At 36.0% G+C, this 20,322-nt stretch overlaps 1 protein-coding gene across 5 annotated transcripts in view; it reads left to right on the top strand.

Moving 5' to 3' along the window:
* The window catches only part of LOC117426625 (glutaminase kidney isoform, mitochondrial), a 50,097-nt gene that overhangs the window by 14,465 nt on the left and 15,310 nt on the right, over positions 1 to 20,322 (top strand). For 3 of the 5 annotated variants that reach the window (XM_034044390.3, XM_034925267.2, XM_034044392.3), the window contains exons 2-12: positions 1,076 to 1,172; positions 2,000 to 2,121; positions 7,753 to 7,882; positions 8,376 to 8,455; positions 10,309 to 10,472; positions 13,228 to 13,286; positions 17,801 to 17,833; positions 17,921 to 17,979; positions 18,752 to 18,818; positions 19,181 to 19,231; positions 19,911 to 20,087. In XM_034044390.3, the coding sequence (XP_033900281.2) occupies positions 1,076 to 1,172; positions 2,000 to 2,121; positions 7,753 to 7,882; positions 8,376 to 8,455; positions 10,309 to 10,472; positions 13,228 to 13,286; positions 17,801 to 17,833; positions 17,921 to 17,979; positions 18,752 to 18,818; positions 19,181 to 19,231; positions 19,911 to 20,087 (1,039 nt within the window). Of the gene's footprint in view, positions 1 to 1,075; positions 1,173 to 1,999; positions 2,122 to 7,752; positions 7,883 to 8,375; positions 8,456 to 10,308; positions 10,473 to 13,227; positions 13,287 to 16,428; positions 16,479 to 17,800; positions 17,834 to 17,920; positions 17,980 to 18,751; positions 18,819 to 19,180; positions 19,232 to 19,910; positions 20,088 to 20,322 lie in introns of those variants that run through there. The other 2 variants (XM_034044391.3, XM_034925268.2) reach the window with 2 other exon arrangements.

Raw genomic sequence — 20,322 nt, 5'->3', positions numbered from 1 at the left:
AGATACGTAGTTTGCGTCACTTGCATTGTGCAGTAGTTCATTTAAATGAGGCTGCTTTTTTTTTTTTTTTTCCGTACTTGTCTGGTATGCGATTTAGGTAGACCCCTAGAAATTGACTCTTTTTGTTGAATTTTTTGTATGAAAAACGAAATATGAAGATTTTTTTGTTAACACTGAGATTTTTTTCATTTAAATTAAACTACTGTACATTGCATCAAACTGTTCAAGCCTTTACACATTTAAAAACGATAGGTGTTTTGATAGGCCTAATGGTATAATCTTAAATACAGTAGATGAAAATACAACCTGCCTGTTTGTTTATTTTGCATGTTTTCTCTCTCTCTCCTTCTTTATCTGCTTACTTTGTGTTTGTGTGTAAGTATGTTTTTTTTTTATTAGCAAACCCTTGTGATTCATGCATTACTGTGCTGCAGTTTATATTGCTGCAGTATCTGAATGTTATGAAATGTTTTATTATTTTTTTTAGCTTGCACTCATATGTATGCTTTATTGAATGACCTTTAGTGGCCTGAAGTGTATTGATTATATTCCTCTACTTTATATAATATTTTAATACATTAATTATTTCCTGTATGCGCATAATCATGTTGGCACAATACATGGTTTTAGATGCAAAAGAAAATGTAGCAAATTTAATTAGCATTGATCAAGTATTTTAAATCAAATTCAGTTATACTGTAGAGTACTTCTGTTAAAACAGGCCAATCCAATGGTCTTTTGTTGCTGCTATATACAGCCTAACCTGGACTACCATTGCTTAGCATTCCAGGTTTTACCATCATTTTTTTTTTCTGACACAGTGTATAAGACTTAAATGTGTTTAAACCAGTTTGATAATAAAACCTAGAATTGACAGCTCTGTATGCAATTTAAGTCTCCTTTTCAGATCTGTTTGTGTCTGCTTTGACGTGCCACTGAGCAGTTCTTGAAGCATGTTTAGATGAGTTTATGCTTCTGTCCAGTAACTGCCTGTTTTGTTTTTCCCCTGTGGCTGTACACTTGTCTTCAAGGTGGATTTCCGGGCAGCAATTAATGTGTGTTTCTTATTTTCCAGGAGAAGAAAAGCAGGTATTTTGCCCAGCCTAGAGGATCTCCTGTTCTACACAATTGCAGAAGGACAAGAAAGGATCCCTGTTCATAAGTTTATCACTGTGAGTGCTGCTGATAGGTCTAGGTCACTGTGGTTCTGTAGTTGCACAGAGGTAACAGATAATCTCTGCTTGAATCAGGAAGTAATCGCTCCACCCGACACCAGCCATGCCTGTCTTCTGGAAATTACTAGTCCGATACTATCAATTTCCATTTCACTCACAGGAAGTTTAAAACAAAATAGAAAAGGAAGCATTGTTCACCATGTGGTCCTGTTACTACATGTACTGTACTGCTCTAGTTACTGTAGGCCTGATGTAGCTTATGAAACAGTTCTTTCATGACAAACAAAGTAATCAATTAGCTGTCGAGTAGGATTACAATATGTCTTTAGCCTAACAATTGATTTAATTAACACAAAAATTGCTTTTTTAATTTTTTGATAGAGACGGGTTCATAGACTGAGAAAAATGCTTTGTACTCGTCATTAATCATCAACAGTAGTGGTATATAGAAAGTTTTCAACTGTGACATCCACAAAGTTTACATTACTTTAGCAAAACAGTGACTACTTTTGATCTCTGTCACATTCAAAACACTAGGAAACCTGGTTGTTTTCCTTAAGGAAAGCTGCATTGCATGTGTTTCTTTGTTAACTAAGTGTCTAGTTTATGTGTATGTCGGAGAACAAATTATTAAATAATTGTAGGGCCCTTAATAGACAAATGTTTTGACAAGAAGTTTTTCAGTGTCTTAGTTTCCATTTAGTACCTCTATGTAGTATGTCCTACATAACTAAACACTCAATTTTTTTTATGTGTCAACATTGTGTAATACTATATATATGTATATGCATATTACTAATATTTAAATATTTCGATATATACAGGCTTTAAAAGCTACAGGATTGAGAACTGGAGACCCAAGGCTGAAGGAATGCATGGATGTGCTGAGACTGACCCTTCAGAACACTTCTGATGGAGTGATGCTTGACAAAGAGCTCTTTAAAAAGTAAGACACAAGGCCACCACAGTGTGTGCTTAGTTATAAGGATTTATGTATAATCAAGAAGTGAGCATCTGAAAATGTAAGTGCAAAAGTATTTGAAGCGCTTGAAGTGAAATTGATTTCACAGTATACAGTACGTGAACACTTAGCAGCACATCAGGATGCAGCACCTTTTGTGTAAGGATAGGTGGATAGGAAAAAATTATTTGAATAATGATTGTTGTAAGCAGGCGTTACCGTAATCTGAAACATCAGTCATCAAAAAGCAAACATTAAGCATTTCCTTTGGCACGTATTTAGCATTGTTCTGTGTGGTTTTGAGCAAAGAAGCAAAAAGGCTATGAAACTGAAGGGGAAAGACAAGAGCTTAATTAATGCAAAACTAAAACGGACATGAAATCCCATGTAATTTTTATACATAGCATGCAATGATTAGATAGTGTAAATGTTTTGAAAACTCTTTAAATGAGGGCTAATACTAAACGCAGAATATTTAGAAATACATTAAGGCCAGGGTTCGACATTAACCATGGCCCCACGGCCCGGTTGGCCGGTAGTTATGAAGCACCACAGGCCCGCTAACATATTTTACCTGTATAATGTATATAGTATAGTGCACATGGCTTCCGTTTCAAAAACCCAGGAAAATGGGCCAGTGTGCCAGAAAGCTGAAAAAAACGAATTTACAAACCCATTTTTCAAAAGCTTGTTTGCTGAGAAGATGGGTATTATAAATTGTTTTATGAGGCAAGCTGGGGGGAAAAAATATTTTTAGTAGGAAGATGAGTTTTACAAAAGTATTTCTTAGGGAAGATGGCCAAGAAACCCTGTCTAGTTACTCGTATTGCTGCTTTCTAGCTATTGATTGATTAGCAATCGAGTCTCAGTAGAGCTGCATAAAAGATGCAGTGTTTCACTCACTCGGGGTTGGGTGTTCGGTGAGTGGAGAATGGGAGAGAGAAGGAGAATTAAAATACAAATAAAAATTGCTATTTCATGCTGGAAGCACCAGCACGGTACTTGTTTGTCGGTCTCACAGTGTTTGTTAGTGTCAGTTTTGGCCACCGCGCCGGTTTATTTTGTTTAAACCTTTTATTTTTGTTGTTTAATAATGAACTGAGCACCGTTGCGTGTCAGTCTTGCCCTGCAGCTGCCTGTCTGTGTGTTTCTGTTCCAGGTCTGATGTCATCCACCAGCCAATCTGCCACAAATGGGTGTTATGAAACTGTGTTAGGGAAGATGGCCAAGAAATACTGTCTAGTTACTCGTATCACTGCTTTCTGGCTATTTCTAGTGGGAAGATGGCTATTACAAAAGTTGTTATGAGGGAAGATGGTTATTACAGATGCATGTACCAGCTATCATAGGGACATGCAGTCTGCATTCTCAACTATTAAAACTCACCTCTTCAACCTAAAGTGAACAGAGACACAAGTGCCACTTCAGCACCAGTATGTAAATTTACTAATGCATACTTATTTTCATTTTCCTGCCCACATCTAAAGAGCAGCATATGCAGAATTCAACAACAAAAAGGTAGAGTGCATGCCTCTGCCAAAGCTGGTGCATGCACCTGATCTTTCTGCAAATTATGACCATAAGATCACTGTCTGCTCAGTATGTCAGAATAGACACAAAAATGTGACTTGTTCATTTACAAACCTTTACTTAAATGTGGCAATTTCGAATCACACATTTTTTTAGGATTTAACACCTACATTATTTTTTGCTTTAGGAGAGCAGGTGGCCAAAGGCTAGGTCAGGGTCGGGGCAAGCAGGGTCATAAAAGGAAGTCAGGGACCAAGACTATCAATAGAATGGGCTAGGGAGAAGAGGGAGGAGGGGAAACTACATAGTGTAGGTGACTGTTTTATGTCAAGTGGGAGTTTATTCCAATGAAGGGGAGCAAGAAGTGAAAAGGAATGAAAACAGGATTGGGCACAGGGTGAGGGTGGGACTGTGAGGGACAATAGGAATTGGGAGCGTAAAGAAAATGAGGGAACATAGTAGGTGACCAGTGCAGCCAGATAAGGTGGGGCAAGACCATGGAGAGATTTGTACCCAAAGGTAAGGAATTTGAACAGGCAACAATAATAGACAGAGCCAGTGTTGCTGGAGGAGGAGAGGAGAGGTATGGAAGGAGCTGGTGAAGATGAGAGAGTGGACCAGAAGTTTAGTAGCAGAAAATGAAATGGAGGGGCGCAATTTGTGGATGTTGAATAGGTGGAAACGGCAGGTGCGTGTCGTGGCCGAGAAGTGGTCAGAAAGGGAGAGGGTAGAGTCAAAGGTGACGGCGAGGTTACGAGCAGAGAGGGATGGATTGAGAGACAAGGGAGGGAATGAGATGGTGGGGCAGGAAGAGGGGGAAGGGAAGAAAAGGATTTCAGTTTTTGATGGGGTATCGACGCACTATCCAAGATTGGATAGCAACCAAACAAGCTTATATACGGGTGGCAAGGTCGAGGGTAAAGAAATGAAAGAAAATCTGTGTGTCATAAGCAAAGAAATGATGGAGGAAGTTTAAATGAGGAAATAAGAGCTTCAAGGGGTGAGGTGTACAGGGAGAATAGCAGGGGTTCAAGGACAGATAAATGGATAAGAACAATTTAAAATAAGAGAAAATTATTGGGCCAGTTAAAATTGTATTTGGGCCAGTAAAAACACTACCTCAGTGGCCCAAGGGGCCAGTAGTTAAAAATGTAAATGTAGAACCCTGAAGGCCTTTAGTTGCTTTATGAAGGATGCTCGTCTCATCCCTCGTAGGTCTATTCCTTTGGAATATATAATAACACTACGCTCCACGTACACTACTTTCAGATTAACTTACAAGCATGTGATGTTTATTTACACTCTTAAGACACCAGTCAGTAACGTGACAGATCTTGGAAGTGGGCCAAAATGAAGCATTCGGTATCAGCTTAAAACAACAACTTCTTACAGTTAGCAGCTGTTCTTTATCCGGACCTTATCTAGTGCTTCCAGTAATGGGAGTAAATGTTGGCAGAGTAAAAAAAAAGATTAGGTAGGTTTCTGTTGTTGCTGCCATGGTATGTGTAATTTACGGCTAATACTTCACATGCAGCTTTAGTATGTGAACCACCAATGATTAATACAATAAGATCAGAGTGGGAGCGCTTTGTTGCGCATGAGTAAGCCTATACATCTAAAACTGCCAACACTGCTATCTCTCCAAACCTAATTGGTCGTTTTATGCTGCAGTTTAAACTGCATGTTTCAGCCAGACAAGAAGTACTGTTTATGGAGTGGTGTGTGACTTGTGTGACCTGCGTGTCACAGCAGGATAAATCAGTAGATTCTGACATGTATTTTTTTTTTTTTGTTGTTGTTGTCATATGATCTTAAATAGAGGGCTCTGGCTTTCTCCAATGTTGGAAATTGCAGGACTTGGCACAGTGTTCGGTACTAGCCGCATAGCAGTGTTGCCATCTGTTTCCTTGCCTGCAGGACATTTCCATATTCCTTGTGAAATGGATATGATTAGGTCATTGAAAGAGGCTTTAAACCACATTTACAGAAAAAATGTATTTACAGTTGGCTTTTAATGTTGAATCGATTTGCCAAATGTTCAGTTCCTTAACTTTAACAAATATAGGGCCCTATGAAATCCATTTTATATTGAATTCTCGGATTTATTTTTTCCAGATTTCTGATTTTTGGGTTTTAAAAATCTGTAATTTGTTAGTTAGTTTATTTTTTATAACTACAAGCGTTTTTTTACATTGACAGCAATGATGAAGCTAGAAATGCATGAAAAAATATGACAAAAAAACAACAACCTTTTATAAACAGTTTTAATCAAAGTGCTTTCAGAAAAAAAGGGTACAAATTGGCACAATGTAATATAAACAAACTAGGAACATTGTAAATAAAAAAAAAAAGCAGGGTTTTTTAGTAGTTTTTCTTTTCAGCACAAGCTGAACTATAACATGTAAATAAAAGCCTAAATATTTTGATTTATTCTAATTTAATAAAAAGACACTTAATAATATCTCCCTGAGAACTTTGGAGAAAAAAATGCAGCAACTAGACACTGCATTCTGCAGTAGTGATTCCAGTGCTATCGGCTCAGAATAACTTACAGGTAATCCCCCCCCACCCCACCCCCCCCAAGCGATAACGGCAGCTAGCAAGTGAAGTGGCCCGAGAGGCAGTGCATTTTTACAGTTAAAATCACGGTCGTGTATGGTGGCTGAGAGGTGCAAAAATTGGCAGGCTTGCCCAGGGAAAACAAAGGGGATTTATTATTGAAGAAAAATCAACATGCACACCTATTAAGAAAACGCTATAAATTGCAGCTCATGTTAAACTGCAGCTGACAGAAGCATGATCTGCAAATTGAATATAATGCAGTGGTTTTGGTGTGTGTCTATGTGAAACGCCTCCAGCATATCCTTTTTATTCCCCCCCTTTTCTCAAAGGACCAAGGTTGTGTGTTTCAAATATTTTGTAAGCCTTGCCCTCTGTCAGTTGTAATAACAAGACCTTCAAAATTTGCATGCAAGGAACGATCATTGAGCCGATGGCCAAAATACAGTATATTTCCCTGCCTTCTACAAAGTCCACAATAGCAACACCTTGCTGTTGAATGTCCATGCAGCCAGAATAAGCAATAATGAGTAGAAGCAATAATTGAGTTTCCCGACTCTCCTACCCTTGTACTCCAGACATGGCACCATATGATTGAACATTATTTCCAGATCTGGAGGAGGGGAAATGGGGAAGCTGATAAGCTGCTGACAGAGCAGTCCTTCTGTGGTCTTCCTCACAATTTCTGTGTTTGGGCCATCAAGTACCTGTACCTTCTGCAAAGCTGCAGGTATGCCATTTTGAAAAAGAAAAAAGTATGTTTATCCTTGGTAGTTGTCACTATAGAACTCTGTGGATGTTTGGGTTCCAGAGTAGGTTCACCAGTTATATCTGTCAGTCAGAAATTTTAAATTTCCAGACAGGAGGTTAGGGTTCAGCGTGTTGTTAGGAATAAGGTAAAGGTTAAGGTACTATTTGGCTGATTTTCGACCTAACACTATTTGTTTGGTTGCTAAACACATAGCCACAGTCATAAGGCAAAATGGTAACTAGTGTGTTTTTTTGCCAGTTTACTGCTGTTATTGGGAATGAGACTAAGTTGCTTGATGCTTATAGCGTAATCAGTAAAATATGTACATGTAAATTACCACAAATGCATGTTTTTTTCATTATGGAAACCATTCTTAGCGCTAAACTAATATTTCAAACAGTTGTTTTTTTTTGTTTTTTGTTTTTTTTTTTAATTGCCACCAACTGTTAAAATGGTAACATAATACCCTTTACTGTTTACAAAGAATGCATTCCTTTACTTGAAGTCTGTGTTGTGTATGTCGCAGGGATATATTTTTCAGCATAACCTCTGTGTATTGATATTTGTATTCACACGTCACTGGTCATAAATCAGCTAGCTAATGCAACCGCCAGCATTTCTCAGTTTACCTCAGGGTTGAAGACAGTTTGGTGTGTTTGACAGATGCTGAAACAATAAAATAGTTTCTCATAAAACCGTTCTTCCGTTTTAACCTCTCTGCAGCTACTGTAGTGTATGTTTTGTGTTTTCACTCACAGTATTGCCTTTGCTTGCAGGTGTGTACAGAGCAACATTGTGCTGCTGACTCAGGCTTTCAGGAAGAAATTCGTCATTCCAGATTTCGTGCCTTTCACTTCACACATCGACGAACTCTACGAGAGTGCCAAAAAGCTGTCTGGAGGGCAGGTAGGTTTCAATGCCAAACACATTTCAGTTGAACTTAAGATGACTTAGAATAAGCATTGCATAGTGTACGGTTTCGTGACATAGGCAGTGTCATTGTGACTTCGATAACAAACATCTTGACTGTTGGGTAGGACGTGAAGTTGTCATCGAATGGCCACAAACGACCCAGATTTTGCCTCCTGTAATCTGCACTGTCTGTGGGAAGTCTGTATTCCCCCCCCCCCCCCCCCCCCCCAAGTACTTTTGACTTATCAGAAGGCAAAAATCAAAGCTAAATGTGCCACTCAGTTACCTCAATGAGCTGACAAGCATGCATATCCTGCCTTGAATTTTTCTATGAAAATTGGAAAAAAGGCACGGCTAAAGAAACCATGCATGCGTTGGCTTTTGTAATGTGCTTAAATTATTAATATCTGAAATGTGCCATGTATTTCTGATTATAATTTTATGGCCATTTGAATAAAATACTTTTTTTCTGAAAATTGTTTTGCAGGTTGCCGATTATATTCCCCAGCTTGCCAAGTTCAGTCCGGACTTGTGGGCAGTTTCTCTTTGCACAGTGGATGGACAAAGGTAACTGGCGTTTTTTATTAGGGCAAGCTACTTACAAGGGAGAATGTATTCGTGATGTGTTTAACCAGTTGAAATAAATACATGTTCCTGTTTTTTTTGCCAGTTTAGAATATTTTCATATAGAAGTGGCAGTTGGTAAAGTGTATTTTAATTCCTGTACATTTTTTGTCTTTATGGTTGTAGCAAAAAAGCAGTAATTTTTATACAGTCATGAGTGTTTCACGAAAATTGTATTACAGTAATCTTATGTTTCTGGGTAACATTGCTGCAATGAATATCTTCAGTACTTTAAAAGCATTGCCTTGTGATTTGAAATTGGGGCAGATTTGTATTATTATTATTATTATTTATTTCTTAGCAGACACCCTTATCCAGGGCGACTTACAATCGTAAGCAAAAACATTTCAAGCGTTACAATACAAGTAATACAATAAGAGCAAGAAATACAATAACTTTTGTTCAAGCAAAGTACAAGTTTGACAAACCACAATTCAGTAATACAGCAGGTAATAGTGATAGTTACATCAGGATATGATTAAATAGTGATAGTTACATCAGGATGTGATTAAATACAAAGTACTACAGGTTAAAAACTTGGCAGATTACAGTATTCTGAAGTACAGGATTAAATGCAGTAAAATAGGGGGCTGATAAGAGCAAAATAAAGCACATTTACATGAAGGGTGATAGTGTCCCAGGATACAAACAGAGGAGTTCTACAGGTGCTCTTTGAAGAGGTGAGTCTTAAGGAGGCGCCGGAATGTGGTCAGGGACTGGGCAGTCCTGACATCTGTAGGAAGGTCATTCCACCACTGCGGAGCAAGGGTGGAGAAGGAGCGGGCTTTGGAGGCAGGGGAGCGTAGCGGTGGTAGAGCTAGTCTTCTAGTGCAGGCGGAGCGGAGAGGTCGAGTGGGGGTGTAGGGAGAGATGAGGGTCTGGAGGTAGCTGGGTGCAGACTGGTCAAGGCATCTGTAGGCCAGGAAATGCTAGTGGAAATGCTTTCCCTTTTTAGCCATGGTGTATTATATTTAATCAGTAATGACTGGGCTATGCTATTTCCAAAGAAGAACTATCTAATCTTTTAAGAGTGATTTAGTTCCCCCATGTAATTGGATTTTGCACATATATTTCAATTGTGATAATCTCTTGTACATTGATGCATTTTTTAAAAATGATTGGAATGTGAAAACTTGGCTGTTTATTTATAGTATCCAGTTATGCAGTTGACTAAAATCGCCTATGTTGTAATTGGTTGCAAAATAAGTTGTTATGCTTAACCTTCTGATCTTTGAGCTTATTTACATGTTGTGTAAGAGAACGAGATAAGATTGCTTTATTTATACTTGCATTATTGTTTTACTGCACTGCACTAAAAGTTATCGTTAATAACAGATGTTGTAATGTCTTCCATCATATGTACCCTTGTACAGTAATTGAGATATTCTATTCAGATGTTTCAGAAATACTGTACATGTGTAAACAAATAGTTGTGTGTTAAAATCCAGTATACTTGGGGAAAATGATACCTTCATTAATGCAGAAGGCTGAATGGTAAATTTCTCAGATTTAGAGCTATTCTGTTCAGTATGGCTAAGGGAATAGGGTTCCATTCAGTGACTATGATTAAATCTTTGAGCTGCACGGCTACGTTTACTGTAGTATAATGGCTAACTTTAGTCTGGCCTATCTTATGCATATCAGTTATTAACAGAAGAGGTAGTTGGGAAGGTTACACTAATTGCAGTCTTGTAAAATTATGCGGCAAGCATATTTAACTGAACAGTCAGTTGTATTAAATGTACTGTTCTAGACATTTTTGACAGAATTATCATGTATATCTTTTCCTAACTCAGGCATTCGGTTGGAGATACGAAGGTCCCATTTTGCCTGCAGTCCTGTGTGAAGCCTCTAAAGTATGCCATTGCTGTGAATGACCTTGGCACGGAGTATGTACACAGATATGTTGGTAAAGAGCCCAGCGGATTACGATTCAACAAACTGTTCCTGAATGAAGATGGTAGGGATCACAACCAGTAATTCAAATCTTTAATTTCCTGTTGGATTCTAATGGTCTACTACTTAGGCATTAGACTATCAACTGTAATGAACAAGGACCTCTTGCCTTTTGCAGATGTTTTATGATTTTGGTAAATTTAAATTGTCTGCATATGTTTTAGGGCTGTAACGAAGGGTACATTTTGACCTTTGAAGGTTCGGAACACATTAGAACCTTCGATGGTACTAATTTGCATAATTGACTGTTGACATCATCATAGCTACTAGTTTTATTTTACAAGTAATCCATGTAAATTGAATAAAACATTCACATGTAGTTTAAAAGTACATTCAATAGAACAGTAATCATGTTGTTATAATTTAAATAACAAAAAAAGTACACGTTGTTTATGTACAAGTAATTGATGCTGCTTACGATATATAGTAAGCTTGCATTGCAGCAGCACCTTTTTGCGGCCAATTAAAAGAACTGCAACTGACTTAGGCAAAACAAAGCTTTATTTAACAGTCACCGTTCCAAGCAGGTTATCAGTCAGTCACATTTTACTACTACTACTAATAATAAAAGTAATATGAACTTACGCTTGTCAAGCAAGTGAAGCAGTACAATCGCTATAGGTACTGCCCCAGTGCTTTGGCATAGTATACCTTGCTCTAATGCATGGCCGCGGCACCATATAGAGTTTCTACATATAATCTGGTAGTAGATTTTAATACAACAACTTTTATTTACGCAATATGCATTATACAAATCAAAACATCGAATGTTGCATGTGAGTGACATTTAATGTGTGATTTATATTCACACATTGTCAAACGGTTTCTGTAAACCAAGAAAAAAAAGAAAAAAACGTTCAGTGCGTGAATGCCGTCTGACGAACCTTTCAAGGTTTAGAACTACCTTTGAATTCCTGGCTAGCGAACAAACCTTTGAATCTTTGAACACAGCCCTAATATATTTATTTCACGAGTTAGACGTTGTTTATACAATTTTTTTTTTTCTCAAATAATGGATTTGCAATCCTCAGTATTTTTGAGTTTATGTACTGCTGATCTGTTTTTGATTCAGTGTTCTTTTGAATAGACACATTTAGTTTAGTTCATTAAATAATAACTACCTTGTCATCACAGTGGCTACAAATAAGATGTCCTTTGCAAATTAAATTAGACATACAGTTGAAATGCAGGGTCTTGGGTAATAAACTAGATTTTATTTGATTTAGATCCCGAAGCACGTACAAATTCCCAGTAGATTTTGCCTGATCTGATGATGGAAAGTAAGCTGAGATGGCCTTTACAGTCATTGTTGTCATGGTGCTTCAATGAAAATTTTATGAACAAGAACTACAAAAGGAAAGTGGGCAAAAAAAAAAAAAGCTAGGATCAATGGTTTTAATACCAGCATTGTGCTCCTGTTAGGTGTCAACATTTTAAAAATGCTTGTGTAAATATATTTAACTGAAAAATCTGGTTATGAGCTAGATTTCACAAGAGAAAAATTACTGAATACTGATTTTAATAAAAAGTGGTCTCTTTTTTGTGTTATTTTTTCACTCTGAATCCTGTGATGTCTTCACTGCGCATCACAATAACAGTTTGTTTCCTTGGGGGATTTGGAGATTAACAGATTGATGTATTTTAAAGGTTAAAGTCAGTACAAAGTCACTCGCACCTTTAGAAAAATCTGTGCCTTTCTGTAATGAGTGTTTACACAGTTTTCGCAATAATCCTCTGGACTCGATGACTTTACTATCTTTACTATCTTTCGGATTCTGACAGTAAATCTTACATAAGATTGGGAGAGGAAGTGTTGTAACACATCTGAATCGTGGCTATCTTTGAGGGGCCCGTCCCCCATTGTTATGACCACAGACAACGTGGAAGCTGTCGATTTTTAAAACTGGGATATTAAAAATATTTCCTCTAAGATGGTTTCGTTTTATTGTGTTATTAATTAATGGTTTTGAGTGAGCTACAGTGTGGCTCTGGTAGGAAAACAAAAGCTCTGATTGTGGCCTTTTAAGACTGCTAACCTCTAATAAAAAATAAATGAAGGCATCATTAATCTTTGAGCAGTTACTGTTAAAAGTAAAAAAAAAAAAAATGACGTGAGGGTTGCCCCCCTGAAGGGCAAAAGGGAAGACACTCCTCTCAATGCCCTTTAAATCAAAAGCTGCCTGTCCTTTCATATCCAGTATTGAAGATTTCATATTATTGTGTATGATTTTGTATTAAAAAAAATGCTGGCATATTATAATGACTTGTATAATAATAATAATATACTATAACAACTTAGTACTGTATATGTACAGCATTTCTGGTTCTGCTTCTTTTCATATATGCGTGTCAACTACAGTAATTTGAAAAACCAAGAACCACCAGCTAGGTTACAGGAAGAAAAAGCAATTTTGTGGTAGTGCTGTTTAATAAAGTATACAAAAGCTTTGCATCACCTAGAATTTTAGGATTGAGACATTAATAATAATAATAATAATAATAATAATAATAATAATAGAAAAAACTATATGAACATCATTTAGATATTGTATTTAATCGAATGTAATCTTTCATATAATCAAAGATACTACTAAACAATATCACAAAAGTCTACCGTAATGTAACATTATTCAACAGGTTTCATTCGACTTCATGAAGCAAAATGTGTTCATTCTATAGGGTCATGCAAAACTTTTGGTCCTAGCTGTACATGTTGCCCTGCTGATTTCATCAACGTGTGTTGAAATTGTATTTTCTAGACAAGCCTCACAACCCCATGGTGAATGCTGGAGCGATCGTGATAACTTCCTTGATAAAGGTAAACAACGCCGTTTCCTGCCTTTTCTCTTATGGAAATGTTAGCTGTACAGGGATTGTTCTGTAAGTGACAATAGATGCTTCACAGTTAAAAATGTAGGCAAAGACCTTCTTGAATAAACAAAGCTTATCCTCAAAAATAATAATGCTGAATGATGAGAATAATGGGGCTTTGCTTAGTACCAATATGCATGCAGCATGACGTGATGCCATGTATTCACAGATACAGTACTGAATGTAATGTATGTACTTTAATTTAGGTTCAGAGAAATTTAAACTGAGAAGTGATTCGGTCGATCCATTAAAAGAGAAATAACCCTAACAAGAATTTATGTAAGGTTATAATATTGAGCAAACTAATCTGTGTGGCTGGTAAAAGGCTCGTATCAGCCTACTAGAATTTCTACAATGTTATATGATGCCTTTACAAAAAAAAAAATATGTTTTTGTAAAGAAGGAACTGGAAGGAACTTGAAAATAATGAATGTGGAATTTGCAGTGCATTACGCTTATGAATACACTGCTTTAGACACAGTCCAAATGTAACACGCAAGTCCCATATTTTGAACCTGTCTATATTTCACCGTAAATGCCAGACTATCTTAAAATAGAACTTGTGGGGTGCAGTACAGTCATCTGTTTACTACATATGTCAGATACTGTATATTTACAAAGCATTACCAAAAAATAAATTTGTGTTGTCAATATCATATGTTTTTATTTAGGGCATAACTTCTGTCTCACTTGCAGAGTTTTAAGAGAGGGAAATGCAACTGCATTCTGTGTGTATGTATGTGTATGTGTGTGTGTATGTATATGTATATGTATATGTATATGTATATATACTGTATGTGTATGTATGTGTGTGTGTGTGTGTGTGTATGTATATGTATTTGTATATATACTTTGTGTGTATATATGTGTATGTGTGTGTATATATGTGTGTGTGTGTGTGTGTATATATATATATATATATATATATACTGTGTGTGTGTGTGTATATATATATATATATATATATATATATATATATATATATATATATACTGTGTGTGTATGTATGTGTGTGTGTGTGTATATATATATATAATATAGGACTTTTTTTATAACTTAGCCCTCCCTTCTGGTGCTGTTGGTTTTTATATTGGATTCATTGGTACAGGGAATAAAAAATCCTTGGGGCTCGACTTACAAAGCCTACTGCACCCTAAGTTATGACATCATTATTGTATTAAACCCCTGCCTGGACTACCAGTTGACATTAACAAAAGTTGTGCAATGGTGTAGTAGCTGAAGGTCTGTGACTGCGCCAGACATACTTGTGTAATAGATTGAATTCAGTAACATACAGCCGTTTTTAAAAAGATGTGTACATATCAAAATCAATAACTGTACTGTATAGTGTTCTTTGTCACATTACAGTATGCTAATGTGTTTATGAACATATTAAACATGAATATTTCTGCATGCCAATTTCCTGATGTTCCTTTTATCGGACATGTATTTGATGTCTATGATTGCAGGACCTGTTTCAGAAATGGGTCCTCACAGTTTAAGACATGTGTAGGGATCTTTGTAAGTCAAGCTCTTAATAGGTACAGTAATTGCTAGTTTACATTTGCATCCAAGTAGTATTCTTGCAATCATTTAGCACATATTAAAACCTAAAGGTTTCCTAATAAAACCTGTATTTTCTTATTTTTACCTTTTCTGTAGCCGTGTTGCTTGGGAATAGGCATGTTGTAAAACTACTAATACTCTTGTTCAAAAGTTGAGCTATAGTTTAAAAAAAACAAACCAATGAAAAAGTCTTCACATGCATGCATTGGTTTATTTTTCTATACGTTTAACATCTATTAACATGTACAATTAGTGATTTTTATATATATATATATATATATATATATATATATATATATATATATATATATATATATATATATAGTATAGTACTCTCAAAATATAGTACTTCCATAATATCAGTGAATACCTGTAGCACATTTACATTAGTACATTTTATTATTTTTGTTATTTGTAAATGTTGTGATCATGTACTGTATCCATGTTTTAGTAGAACTGTGCAATTTATGCAAGGTGTCTAAAACCATCCTTGTATGCGATTACTTTATATTTTAGACAAGTAGTACAGGGAGTGAATTGCCCAGATTCACAGATCAAAATTACCTGTTACTCTTTTAAATATAACAACCTTGAGGGCCTATACTATACTGTACTGTACCCTAAAGAAATGTGTTCCCCTCTTTAATGTTGTTGAAGCGGACACCCTGGGATCCTTCAAGAAGCTGCTTGATGAGATTCTGGGATCAATAAGCTAAACCAAACGAGCAAGATGGGCTGAATGGCCTCCTCTCGTTTGTAAACTTTCTTATGTTCTTATAAATAGAGAGTCGGAAGGTACTCTGACAATGCATTTAACATTGGACTAAGTTTACATCAAACTGGGAAGAAATATCTAAAGTGTATTATATTTCTGTGTTTTCTGTTTAGTGTAGCAAATTAAATACAAATTGGTGTTAAATTGGCACCGTTGCTACCGTATACAGTTCAATGGCATCCCAGTAGCACATGTTGCTAGACGCATCGTGTTTTAAAGTAATCTGCTCCCTGCACTACAGTACAAGTATTTCAACAACTAGCTTCCCAGCAAAATGATCCTGTCGGAAAAGGAAGGGTTACAAATGAACAGACACTTTGTCATGTTCTGTATGGAACTTGATGGCCGTATATTTTACATTTAAGATTTACCTTCATATACGACAGGATTATTTTATGATACCTTAACAAATTTGCCTTAGTTTATACTTTTTGTTACCCTTTAAAAACCCTTTTTCTACATACTTTCTTCCCCCTTTTTTCTTTTTTTTTAGCACAAAATGTAGTATTCAAATGAAGAATTTAACTCCCCCTTACCCAGTTTATGTCAAAGTATTTTTTTCAAAGAAAATGTTGACCTTTTGGATTGAAGACGGTTGGAGAGAAAAGCATGATGTATGCAGTTTTATTGTCTGTTTTAAATCTGTAGCCACAGTAAGATCTGCTGTTCCAGGTTCCCAGAAATGGAATTGTTTAATGTGTATTTGAAGGCTTTTATGTGGTTTTAAATGTTGTTACATATTTTACAGCATTAGGATCTGTGGGATATTTTGACTACAGCAACAGTTCAATGACGTTGGTAATTGTTTCTTTCAATTATTTTTCATTCAACAAATTTTGGATTTATTTTCACAGCTCTCATTTAGCTGTATTTTAATTACAGTTGTGATGGAATTTGGATTAATATCATCGTGTTAAAAGTATACCTAATGAGCTGTTTGGGTTCCAAACCTGGCTTTATGGCACACAAAAAATGTGCCTGAATAATATTTTCTTTTGGCAGAACCTGCAAAGCTGGTCCTAATGCTGGGATGCCCTAGCCCACTTTCTGATGCCACATTTTTGGTGCTACACAGAAATTAGATTTGCATTGCTGTTCTATCTGTCTAGGCCTGATTTAAAACAAACAACAAATAAAGAAAAAACTACAGGACATTTGACTGACAGAGAGAGTACATTAAGTTCAAAGCATAGTCCAGATGATCTTTTTTTCCCTTTCAGCCTCGGTGCTGGATGTGCGTGTGATTGCACAGTCTCTTCAGGATCAGGTTGTCAGTGCATAACATGCTAATGAATGTTGATGCGTGGAGCCCTGCAGATTAGTGCATTATCCTTAATCCACATGTAGAGTGTGATTCACTTTTTGTGCTTCTAATTCAATTCAATGCTGACCTTCACCCAGTTTGATTTCTTTTTCTTTTTCATCACTACTAAATTCACCAGATCTGAATGCAGTAACCGTGTAAATGTATTAGGAAATGTCTGGACTGTAATTAATGCCACATATAGTTTGTATATTAAAACATTTGTGGTTTTGAGCGTTGATTTATAAGTAAGGTGTAGTAGTATATTTAAAAAAAAAAAAAATTTTTAACTGCAGTTAATAGCAAACTATAACAGTGTATTCCTATGAGATTTAGCACCACGATAAGGTTGGCACACATTAAAAATGTAAACTGATTGGATTAACAAAACTAGTCCAGTACAAATATATTTTTTATTTTTATTATTGGAAAAATAGTTCTTGAAAAAATCCAGCATTTGAAATTATTATATTTTTTTGTTGCATTAAATAAGATATTTTATGAATATGCAGTATGGTTTTTTTTTTTTTATAACAGAAAAAAGCTAAGCTAAAAAAAGATAGTTTTGTAATATTAAGTATAAAATATATCACCCTGCTGTAGTGCATATTGTTAGAAATTGAATTTATAAACATTTTATAGACAATGTGTTTCTATTTGGGTTTATTTTTTATTTTTATTTTTTAAAGTACATTCCATGCACAGTAGTTCCTAAGAAAAAGTGATATTAAAATAAAATACTAAAATGATATATATTATTCCCCACTATAGTCCTAATTAAAAGGGTGATGCTTATTTGAATATTTTTGTCTTTCAGCAGGGGGTGAGCAATGCAGAGAAGTTTGATTATGTAAGTAATATATAATATTGTACTTTAAAACAAGTTGTAAAGGCACCTTTCAACAGATTTACTCAATAGCATGTTGCTGTTTTACAGGTGATGGATTTTTTAAATAAAATGGCTGGTAATGAATATGTTGGCTTCAGTAATGCAACGTAAGTAAACTATTTTGCTGTTTTTTATTATTATTATTTTAATGAATAAGAAACCAGATTTAGAATAATACAGTGTAGTGATGCCAGTACACACAAGTCACATGTATAGCCTTCTACTTTTAACTACTGTATAGCATGAGGTATGGCCAGTTCGTAGTCTACTGTAGGTCATAGAGACTTACTTCTGACCTCTAGTTCTATGTTCAGACAAGTCATGCACATTTCTTAAAACTTTGCCTGGACGTTTGCATTGACAAGCTATTCCACACACTCAATGTCGGTCACGGGCTGATGTTGAAAGCCACTTATCCTGTTTTTTTAATGGAGCTATTTATTTGTTTTGCGATTTGTGTTCTACAGCACACGCTGTATGTAGTTTATAGTGACCTGCTGTACTCTCTCTGTACCGACACCATCTCAGGTGGGGGTTGTGAATTTACGCACTTTTGGGGTAAATGTAACAGAAAAAAAGGTGCACATGTTTTATTGTAAACAATATGCATGTACTACTCAAGGCAGAGGTGCTCAAGCACAGTCCTGGAGGGCTGTTCCGCTCAAGGTTTAACAGGTCACAGTGTATCATTAACTACTTCAGCGTCTGGATGCAGGTTTAATTGGTTCAATTAAACAGTTTAGAACAGAGTTGGAACAAAGACCAGGAGTGGAAGGGCTAACATTGGCTTCCCCTGATTTAAGGTAAAGATGATTTATTTTTTTATGTGCTGCTTGATTTACCGTCTTTTTTTGTAATTATTTTTTTATTCTAATCCAGGTTTCAGTCTGAACGGGAAACTGGAGATAGGAATTTTGCTATAGGCTACTACCTAAAAGAGAAAAAGGTTTGTTTAACTAGTTACATGTATTTTTCTGTTTAGCTTCATAATTTATCTCCTCTTTTATTGTTTGTGTTTTGCATTTTAAAGCACATCAGGCTTTCGTGTAGCAGACCAAAAGTCACAGCTTTTAATAACTGGTTACTCAACAGGCAGTATGATTTGTACAGATCTTAACTGTCGCTTATTATGTTTTGTTAAATGCACATTTTGATTAAAGTGCATGTTAGGTCCTACTGCACAACAAGCAATAATGTGCTTTATATTATATTACTTAATCTAATTTATACCATTTAAAGACATAACCAGAGCAGTTAAATACCTTTCAGGCACATGAAGAGCTATATCTAACCTTGTTTCTTTTACAGTGTTTCCCAGAAGGCACAGACATGACTGGAGTGTTGGATTTTTACTTCCAGGTGAATTCATTTTCAATAAATATCTATTTGTTTACTCGCAAAAATGAAAAAATCTGTTTTTGCAGATTTTAATTTCCCATGCACTTCATCCAGACCAGGATAACATTTTGTTCCTGTTGCCCCCAGAGGTGCTGTATGCAAGGTTTTGGCAGACAGTAATAATGTGACTAAAATATCGACAAAGCAGATTTGTGTGCCAAAAGGATATAAGTGAAATTCCAGTGGTCAATGCTGGATATTATATTCCCATGGACAAAACTGAAACAATCCTGTTATTTTTAATCAGTTCCAATTTACTGTAAAGCTATAAATATTTGCAAGCCTTTTATTATGTGTTTTTCGCAAACATTTTTGGCATGAATATCAAATTCCACTAACAATACATACTTCATATATTGCAACAGGTCGGCAACATTTCTGGAGCAAAATAGGTTTTATATGTGTGATTCGCTAAATATTTTGGTTGCAAATATTCAAATATTAATTTTATTTCTTTTAAAAGCTTTGAACTGTTATTTGATTTGTTTGTGGTGGAGAGCAGAGTTAGCATAACAACAATACATAAACTGTTCACTAAAGATTTATTAGGGTATAAAACAAAACAAAGTACATTTTGAATTCCTATTCTTGCATTTTATTTCTTGGTTCTAAGACATTTCCTTTCCCCTGATTCCTATAGCTGTGCTCCCTTGAAGTGACCTCTGAGTCAGCCAGTGTAATGGCAGCGACATTGGCCAATGGTGGATTCTGTCCAATTACTGGAGAACGAGTGCTGAGCCCTGAGGCTGTCAGGAACACGCTAAGTTTGATGCACTCGTGTGGCATGTATGACTTTTCCGGGCAGTTTGCTTTCTACGTGAGTAGAATCCTTGATGTTAACTGTTAATGTTGGAGGCACAGCCAGAGAACACTTCCGAAACAAACATTACAGGGTTTTCAGCCTCCCTTGTGTACATAGCAGATATTCCAGTAGCTTACAATAAAACAACTGAATCACGACAAATGTATGGCTATGGATTTTGCACTGGACTGAACTTGAAGAGTTTGTGCAGCTAGTTCATATTTTATAGATCATATTTCAGTAGACAGGG

This window comes from Acipenser ruthenus, chromosome 11 (genome assembly GCF_902713425.1).
Source record: "Acipenser ruthenus chromosome 11, fAciRut3.2 maternal haplotype, whole genome shotgun sequence".
In the NCBI taxonomy this organism is placed as follows: Eukaryota; Metazoa; Chordata; class Actinopteri; order Acipenseriformes; family Acipenseridae; genus Acipenser; species Acipenser ruthenus.
Note: the sequence above shows the minus strand (reverse complement) of the source record. Positions and strands in the feature narration are given on the sequence as shown.